This window comes from Harmonia axyridis, chromosome 3, assembly GCF_914767665.1.
Source record: "Harmonia axyridis chromosome 3, icHarAxyr1.1, whole genome shotgun sequence".
NCBI lineage: Eukaryota > Metazoa > Arthropoda > Insecta > Coleoptera > Coccinellidae > Harmonia > Harmonia axyridis.
In genome coordinates, this window is record NC_059503.1 from 63265993 (window position 1) to 63276080 (window position 10088).

The window sequence follows — 10088 nt, forward strand, 5'->3', positions numbered from 1 at the left end:
ATTTTACCAATAAGATCGGTTTCAAGAAGGGGTGAAAAATCTACAGCATGGTTCAAATAACAGTTCCTGAAAATTCCATCTTTTTGGCGTGAAGGGAAAAGAAATAGCTGAAAATTCAAGACGAAAAACAGTTTTTTGTGAATAACTCAGAAAATATCCATTTTAGGGCAAGGGTGTGATGCATACACTCACATTATTTTTTAACGTAGATTCAATATCTGCCATAAAAAAATGGGGTTCTAATTTGAAAAAATTGATTTTTCACGATTTTGTCATCCCTAACTTTGAAAGCGATTTTTTCACCCCCTGTATCATGAATCGCGATTTCGATTTTTAAAGTGGATACATCAATCTTACATCTTGAAAAATCCCAAAAATGAAAATTTTATATCCAAAAACCTCGAAGTTATTCTTGTTTCAGCGGAGCTCTATTTTCGATTTTTTTTTCGAATTTTCCCGCTCAGAGAGAATTTTTCAACCAAAACTGAAAAATGTTACATGAAAATAACTTGAAATTTTCTAAGGAATCTATTTATGCAATAAAAAAATGGTGTTCGAAAAACGGAAGTTGACGTCATTTCCGGAAAAACCGGAGGTGCTCATGCCTTAAAAATATTTTAGATTTCATCAGCATCGTGAAATACTTATAAGTGCTGAATTTCATGAAAATACGTTCAGTATGTCCCGTATAAATATGGGTGAGGTTCCTCGTGAAAGTCCCTGTATATATCCTCTCAACTTTCGCCTTATACTTCTTCATATTTCCAATATTTCATTTAATTTTATTCATTCACTGAATGGAAATCCATTTAAATTAAAAATGAATCAATGTTATTTTTCTTTTTGGTCATAGGCAAACCTAATAATTGTTTCGTTGATAAACAATGGATACTGGTTAGAATATCCTTTATTTGAAATAACCCAATCTGAATTGATTTCCATCAAATACGACCGAATCAATTCAATATTAGGAACAAGCTGAAGCTTGTTTTCGGTTTTATGTTAATAGCTCTCATTTTTCGCCTTTGGATTCCAAATGCGCATCTGCCTTCTCAATGTGAAAAAATGAATTTCCATTTTCCGCCAGGGAAATATTGTAACTTCATCTGATATTCCGGATATTCTCTGATATTCCGGAGAAGCCAGAAATGTACTCTTCGTGGCCTCTTTGCTGCTATTTTTCCTTCTAGAATAAACTTTGGAATTGAGTATCGGACCTCCTCCTCAGAACATTGGTTACGTGAATTGGCCGAGATATTCCTAATAAGTAGGTAGTCGACACAAAGTACACATTTCAAATTTAAAATTACTTTGATCGACAATGTTTCGATACTCTTTGCACGGAAGATTTGTTGGTTACCGCGTTCATTACTAGATGGGTAGATTATTTTAACTGGTTGCTAAGATAAACAGAACAGTGAATGAATCACATACCGTTCATCAAGCGGTAAGTGAGACTAAACTTTCATTGAAATAATTTAAATTTCATATTGAAAATGAAAGTACAATTAATACATTGCTGATGAAAATACCGCTGGCTTAAGAAGTAACTGTATTCACATAAACTGCTGCTGAATTCAATATTTGTTGTTTCAATTCATTACGTTCCATAGTATAGACAATTTTTTCAGCAAAGTCTAGTTAATTATTGTGACTTTGACAATATACAATCAATAATCTCTCATCACAAAAACAATGCCTTCTATTAAATATATTCCTACCCACCATTAATGCCACTATTTTAATTTTTGGATAATTTTTTTGTAGTTTGAGTAGAAAGTGTGTCTTTCGGACATTTTAAGCATTCAGTCGTCGCTGCGCTCCTCTCCCAAACTATTTTTTTCGATCGGTAAAATGTCTTTACCGTTCTTGATGCTTAATATACTGTTGCAGTAGCATCTTAACTTAACCATTTCTCTTAAGCCCTGGGAAGTGAGCCCTCGATTCTACAGACCGAGATAATGGCTGTGTCTCAAAATGAACCTCAAAGGGGCGCATATCTACATCACCACGGATAGCCAAACCTCGCTGAGATCCCTGGAATCGTGCTGTCAGGGGTCTCTGCTGACTTGGGAGTGCCGTAACACCATAAAGCAACTGGCCAGAGGAAATAAGGTGACTCTACTATGGGTACCAGGGCACTGTGGGGTTGAAGGAAATGAGAGGGCGGACGAGTTTGCAAAAAGTGCATCAAGGTTAAGACCTGCTGGACCTGAGCCTTTCTGTGGGATAGGAAAAGACCAATACAAAGCTGCGGTCCAGCTATGGGAGTTGAACAGTAGGACAATCCACTGGACTAACACTCCTAGACTTGCTCAGGCAAAGAAATTCGTGAAGATTTCACCTACTTACACCAGAAAACTCCTGAAGCTGTCACGAGCGGAGCTTCGGGTGATGGTGGGACTGCTGACGGGGCACTGTTGGTACAAACATCATTTGTACCGTATGGGTAAGTCAGCAGACGAGATTTGCAGGCTCTGTGGATCGGAAGTAGAAACGGCTGAACACTTGATATGCAAGTGTCCAGAGCTGGCTGGCCTAAAAACCATTCACATGGGCAAGCCGGTCCTGGATACCAGAGAGGTAATGGCCAAGGCCCCTAGGAAGGTTGTCAATTTTATTAACGTCGTTGACGACCTCCCTGGGTTTCTATGAATGAGTAGAGTAGTGAACAAAAGATCTGCATGGTCGCAGTTCCCGGAAGGCTTACCGAAGCAAAACGACCCCAGTTCAAATAAATAATAACAAATAAATAATCTTAACCATTCAGGACTACCGATCTCAGAAAATATTTTTTTAAATTTCAAACAACTTGTGTAACTTGTGAAATTGTCCAGTTTAGCGCTGACTAGTGGAACCCAATATTTTCTGAACTCTTTCTAAGGACAGGAGCACAAACGCACGCAGTGTTAATAAAATCCATTTTGAAAATGATGTTGTGAAGCAACTATTCAACAGCCAGTGGGCGCTTGGTTCCAGCAGCAGGCAACTTTCAGGCAATTACATATTTTAATCACCGAAACTAAAAAGTGTGCGGTTAGTCTAATGGGGCCCACTCAATTGCCAGCATGTCAAGTTCGCGACTTAGTTTCTCGTCTGTGGACTGGTTGGTATTCTAGTATATTGAGGGGGACGATTTTATATTATACATATAAAAAGTTTGTGAGAAATAAATATTGAAAACGAGGTCATCGATTTATGTGCCTCAAAAAATCCAAAAGGCTCAATATCAGTTTATGATCAGGATCAGACTAAATATTTTTTATTTATATTGTCCCCAATATTTGCATATTTTTCATGAAAACTCGTATATTATTATACATAATAAAAAATCTCTCTCCAATTTCTAATAATTCCTACGACTCAACTGACTGAACGACTGAAATGATGTTGATAACATGGCTGACAACCGCTTTTGGTTGCCGACCTAGTTGACAACTTGGTTGGCAACCAAGTTGCTCATCTGTTGGCCGCTTAACGCGTCATCGGGTGTGCCAGGTTCGGAAATCGCCTTTCCTTATCATAGACAAACATCGCCGAAGTGTTTTGCTTGTGCTGTGATGATTCTTTTAAAAGTCTTCATCCGAAAACGTATTTTCGACTTTGATTTTTTACATAGACTTTTAGCGCAGAAAGGTTTTTATATTTCAAATTTGAATAAAATATTGTTCATTAACATACACTTGCATAATTTCATCCAGGCATTTTATAATTGTAGATATTGTAACGAATTCGCAAGCCCTACGCCACTGCCTCTTTCTAGAAGGTACCGGAAGCACCGAGAGCTCGATAGAAAGATCAAGACGCTTCTAGAGAGAGATGCGAGCGGTATATAACCAATCGAAGCCGCAGAGCAGGGCAGTGCGACAGAAGCGGCGGTCAGTGCCGTACACTCAATTAGATATAAGTTGTAGAAATAAATTAATGTAGTAGTGAAAATAAATTAGTGTAATAGTTCAAATAAATCATCTGTAAATAGTTATTTATAGTTGTGTACCTGAAATAAATTAGTGTTAGCCAGAAGTACCGATTTAATTAACCGAAAAACGTTACAATATTGAAGGCAATTTAGGATAGACCACAAACTATGTACTTACGCGATTAAACTAATAAGAAAATCCGTTAAACTCATAATTTCATTGCAATCAAATGTTATTCATTTGAATAGGCACACGAATGTTTGGCGCTCCCAAATGTAACTCGAGGGTCAAATATCTATGCGATCTTCAGTTTAGCAAAAGTTGATTTGACCAAACCAATTCCCGCTTTTACCTATTCGTTAGAATTCGTTTAGGGTTCAAAGCGACTCGAGACAACCTCTGTTAGTTCACTAAAGGTTTCTGGAATATTAGTGAGAGCCTGAAAATAAGCCATATACTGTCAACTACATACATACATTCTTCAATCTTAGGAGGTTTGTATACTATACCCTTGACCTCCAAAGCATGGAGTAGTTTGGAGTAGTCTGTTTTTGTTGGACATCCATCAGCAGGGGCTTATGCCCATGGTACTGGACCTAATAGGTCCAGCTTCTCAAGGCTAACTTCATATTTCTGGGACAAAAGTAGAAGTGGTTTCGTCGCATGCGTAGGTACTAGAGGACCTTTTCAATCTCCAGTTCGATTTCCGAGGTGGTGACTTCAGTATTCTAACGTGAACTGACAATCTCAGCGTGTTATGGCTGACTTTGCTGGACTAGCAAAGAGTCACTATAAATGTATATATAATATTGTTAACAACAGTTTAAGTCAATTTGTATGTGTTTGGATATCACAGATATTTATCTATGTGTTTCTTTGTAGAGCTTTGAGAAGCAACAATAAAATTGCAAAACGTCGCTTGAAGGAATGACTTAACGTCTGGCATTTTTCAACTTATTCCATTATTTATTGCCTAGTGTTGGGCATAATCCGTTTGTTTTACTCCATAATCTTCAAGAAAAGAAAAAACAAAATGTTCGAGCTTTTTATAAAGCCGAAACTCAGCAAAAGAACCTGAAACCGAAGGTCCCGCTCTAGAGGGGCGGCAAATAATGGAGGGCAACTTCATCTATTTTTCCGAGTAATAAGAATTCCTAGAAAAATGTAGATATTAAACTTTTTTTTTAATTTCACAGTTGATTTTTCAAATCAAATTAAATAATGTTGCACGTAGGCGCATTCGAATTTAAACTAATGGTATCATCGAATCATCCGATTGTTTTATTCGATAATCTTGAAGAAAAAAACAAAATGTTCAAACTTTTTTATCGTAACTTAGCAGAAGAACCTTAAACCGCCGAGCTCGCTCCAAAGGGATGTCAAATAATGGAGGGCGGTGTTATAAATATACATTTTCCAAAAAATTTGGAATCCTGGAATTATTAATTCAATTTTTTTTTTCAACTTGAAAGAATTTCTCAAATAATTGTTTTCATCAAAGTCACTAATCTCATCAGGTTGTTTTATTCAATAAATATATGAAATGTCGAAATTCAGCAGAGAAATTCAATTTATATATTTGAAGTTTTCTAACTAACTCTCTGAATACAAATCAACCAATCACTCCTTTCCCTGTATAAAATAACTTTATTCAGCATATTTGTACTGGTCGGCATAAGTCTCATATTGTCTTTTTTCCAGAACAACAAACCAAAATAAGTTATTCTATCACTTCTACATATTGAATGGACTTAGTTGAACCTTACAATTATGTTTTATGAAGAATACTGTTTATTTATTTTCAAGATTCCAATGATATTTACACATAAATCATAGACAATAACATAGTATACAACTCCAATAGAATATAAGACAACACAAAGTTACAGGATATGTCAAAGATAAATTCATATAATCTCAAGAGTAATAAAATCACAAAGATAAATTGCTAAAAATATCAAAAACCAAGAGATATGTAATTACTGATATGTTCATAAATTTTCTTTCCTGGTAATTTTATGATATGAGTTTCAAACGCCTAAAAAAGGATAATGAACAATTTCAATACTTTCCCTTCCTAACTAAAATATATCTACAAAAATAGTTTCATCAGTCCCAATAAACAGGGTTTGTCAGTCTAGTAATGAGATGAAAGCAGTGGAGTAAAACAAAGTTATTACAGAAAAATCTAAACAATTTTTCTGAAGCAGACCTTGCAATATGAAATATTCCAGAAGAAAAATTCTTCAAAAAACATTCCCAACAATGTACATACAAACGTCTCATTCATTCCAATTTGCGTCAAGGTAAGTTAGGTACAACTTCAATTCCTCTCTTGATTCAACACTTCTTGACTGGTATATGGAGGAGGTGGTTCAGAATATTGATTATTTTGCTCAAGCTCTCCATAAGCTGGAGGTCTATCATCCATATTTCTTCCAGGGATTTCCAGGAGGGGGTTTCCCATGTCTGCCTCATCTGATGGTAAATTCCTTGATGCATCTCTGAGGTTGTCTCGGAAGGAGTAAAAGTTATACGGAATGTGGCACATAGCTATGCTCTGGTCCCTGCCTGTTCTCGCAGAACCTTGATGGTAGTATGCCACATTCGGAGGACAATGTCTCTGTTGTAAAGCTGTTTTTTTGGCGAATATCATCACTTTAGATAGGATCAAAAGCAAGAGAACCAGTGAAAAGAGTATACTCAGAATGCCTGGAATCAGAAAAAATAAATACAGTTAGAATCCAAGATTTCAGGGTCACTAGACGTTACTTATTTATTGATCTTCCAACAAAATCTGTCGTATTGAGTAGTACATGCAGGGTTTTATCAAGCCAAGTAGCTTGATATTTCAACCAACTACTTGACTTGAAAATTAAACTCGAGAAAAATTACATACTTGAACTTGACTAGACTTGATTTGAGATACTTTTTGTTTGACTTGATATCAAGCTACTTGATATTACTTGAGTTTGATACGAACGAGTCGCACGACATATATTTCTGCAAGCTCGTGCGCTCTTAGACAAAATAAGGGGGTTTCCCGAGCTCCGATATGACTGAAGTCAATAAATTGGAGTGCTTTTTGCAAGGTTCATTCTCATTTCATCAATTTTTATTGATAATAAAACCGGTGAAAATCAAGTAGCTTGATAGAATTTCAACAACAATAGGTACTCACTTTTAGGACGGTGAAACAGCAAAAAAGAACACAAAAAAATTTCATATTTCTAATTTCAGAGACTGTTTTGTTATCTGAGTGGGTCTAAGATGAAAAATGGTTAAAAAATTCATAAAAACTAATAGAGAGCCCTGATGAAGAATCAATGAAGATTCTAAACTTTGGCAATTTTAATTAAATTATTTCGTATGTTTATATTAAGATCAGTGGCGTCGCCAGCTTTCAAAAAGAGGGGTAGCCAAGGGAGGCCGGATTTTTGTTGGGGGGGCAAAGTTAATCGAAATAATAGTTCTGTTAATCTTGTAATTATTTTAGCCTTTGTATGTCAAATTTTCGGGGGAGGCAGAAGAATTTTAGGGAACTCAAAGCATAAGCATCGGTGTTTCGTTTGTAAATATTGTGTTTGAAATAAAATTCAAAACCAGGAAGTGAGCGTCATCTCTACAAAATCATTATCGAGAATAAATAGTACATATATAAAAATAAAAATACAATACTCACAAACTGAAATAAACAGATATTTTGCATTTGCATTGCTTTGTTGTATTGCAGTTAAATTTGGAAGCCCATATTCTAGTTCTCCATACGCTGAAAAATTAATTTATTAAAATTCATATTATTTAGGACACTTGAATTTAGAATTCACAAATCTTTGAATTTCTAGTTATTGAATTCAACACAAAACTTAAATTAAAAATTTCAAGTTCTCGTAGAAAAATTTGGCCAATATTCCCAATATAAAAATAATATATAGGTTGAAATTCTGATTGTGAATGCAAAATAACCTTTGAATATTCAAGCCGAATTTCAGGAGGATCGTAACAACGGAACCTTTCAACTATATGAAATAACCGACAACAATAACATACTAAATCACATCTCATTTATACTGTATATACAGTTCAGTGATTTCCAAGAGGGAATGCTCTTCTTGATTTTTTGTGTTTTGAAAATGAATATTATCATTTTTACTGTACATACGTATATTTTTCTCGTATTATACAGGTTTTATCTATTTCAATTCGAAATCCAAGTGTTATACTATTTGCCGTAAGTATGAAGATTCATAGAACTAACCATGTACCCACTCTTACTTTCAAATGAATATTTAAAAATATGATTATCTATAAACAAAGTAATTATATCATTTCTTTTTTGTTCAAAACTCTCCCTATTTTTATCTACTCCTATTGAATTATATATTTATTATTCAACATTTGAGCAATTAATAGTATCTATTAACAAACATCGTGAGTTATAATAAATCACTGCTGTATGAATGAAGAGAAATGAGAGAGTGGGCACACCATATTATTCTATGTATCATGTTTGCAACTATCACAATACAACCAATAAACGAATACACAAAAATTTAACATATAAGTAATAAAATTACCCTAAAATAATATAACTATCCAAATAATTATTGCATTTTTATGAATAAAATAAACAAAAAAAAAATTCTCAACCAACAATGTTCATATGGAAAAATTTGTCAACATACCTCAATAATAAAGAAGCATCTATAGAAGTATTCTCTCTTCAATTCTTATATTTTTTGATGAAATATACAAATCATGAAAATATTATACGGGTTTTCATTAAAATTAAATGAAGTGAAGACCACCAAGTAATTACCACCAACTCATTCAAAAAAATACTAAGAATAATCTAAAACTTCTTATATACATTTAAAAAACATCCAATAATTCCGCAACATATTTTAGTATGAAATTAATCTATAAACTCTGCCACAAGAATTAGGATATTGTATAAAATTGGTATAATATTCATTTATTATGAAAATCTTTTGTGTGTGCTCTTTAACAACCTTTAATTCTATAGATACCCGTTATAGTATTTCTGTGATCATGAAATAATGAACAAACAAAAGACATCCAACAACATTCAAAGTAGGTAACTCACATTCTGACGGTACCTGACAACACTGAGGTCTATTTGTAACTGTACAATTAGCATCTACATTTCTGTCACAACACCAAGCAGTTGGTATACATCTTCCATCATCACATTTCAGCTTATCTGAAATTGTATCAATTATTGGAAAGATTTCTATGCCATTGTAAACCCTGTACCTTTACAAGGGTCTCCTTTACAATTTTCAAAGCTCTCATCAGATCCATCCTTACAATCAGCTCTTCCATCACACACATAGTGGGGTATTACACAAAGGCCATTAGACACACATTTAAACATAGTATCAGTACAGAACTTAGGTTCTTTGAACATCATTGGTATTTTCATTCTTTCGTCACTACGTACCATTACATCTATATTAACATATTTTTTGTACTTTAAAGTAAAACAGATATAACTCCCATTGTCACTGACTTTCAATGGATCAAATTTCTTTTCTGCCTTATTAAGCTCGCTTGGAGCCAAGGTATCATAAAAATCCTCCAGATTCGAATTCATTAGTTGGTCAAAATCAACTGTAGCATTGAATCTAGAAATATAGTGATACATTTGTGATAAGTGTTATTTTGTGTATGTTTAAAACCTGTTGGATTTTTTGATCCAAGAGATATGTCCATCATATCCTGACTCATTGCGAGGAAAGACTAACTCACAAAGCAGAGAAAAATGTTCCCCAACCTTCTCCTCCACGAGACAAAAACGGGGATCTGATGAAGATAAGGGTATAAATGTTTCATCCACCTTTTTTATAATTTGTAAACTTGCTCCGCCTGAAATTTCAACACAAAAATAGAAATACCAATATAACCTTCAACTTCCAAGAACTATAAATTTTAGTCCTTACATTGTGCTAATGGAAATAACGATACTAAAGAAAAGAATAAAAGAGTAAAATCCATTTTAATCACATGTTCTTCACACAAATTCCAGAACCATTGTATATTTTTTTTCAAACTTGTGTCTTTAATAAATATGAGAAGAGAAAAAAATAACTCAGATGTATAAAAACGATCATCAAATTTATGGCATTGAAGGAAGAAGAAGAAGAA

At 34.2% G+C, this 10088-nt stretch overlaps 1 protein-coding gene across 1 annotated transcript; it reads right to left on the bottom strand.

Annotated features, from left to right (window-relative positions):
* Positions 1-5556: 5556 nt before the first annotated feature.
* Positions 5557-10020, bottom strand: LOC123676718. Its single transcript, XM_045612872.1, has 6 exons — positions 9884-10020; positions 9623-9809; positions 9198-9568; positions 9028-9144; positions 7603-7689; positions 5557-6632 (listed from the first exon to the last, which is right to left on the bottom strand). Exons 1-6 carry the CDS (start codon positions 9936-9938, stop codon positions 6244-6246), a joined length of 1206 nt encoding a protein of 401 aa, XP_045468828.1. The 5' UTR covers positions 9939-10020; the 3' UTR covers positions 5557-6243.
* Between the last annotated feature and the right edge of the window lie 68 nt (positions 10021-10088).

What these genes read in the sequence shown, in the direction of transcription:
- LOC123676718 (XM_045612872.1), bottom strand. Translation starts at nt 9,938, where the DNA reads ATGGATTTTACTCTTTTATTCTTTTCTTTAGTATCGTTATTTCCATTA. An exon ending in TGGATCAAAAAATCCAACAG is followed by an intron (nt 9,569 to 9,622) that starts GTTTTAAACATA and finishes CTATATTTCTAG; the next exon opens with ATTCAATGCTACAGTTGATT. An exon ending in TAAAGGAGACCCTTGTAAAG is followed by an intron (nt 9,145 to 9,197) that starts GTACAGGGTTTA and finishes ATACAATTTCAG; the next exon opens with ATAAGCTGAAATGTGATGAT.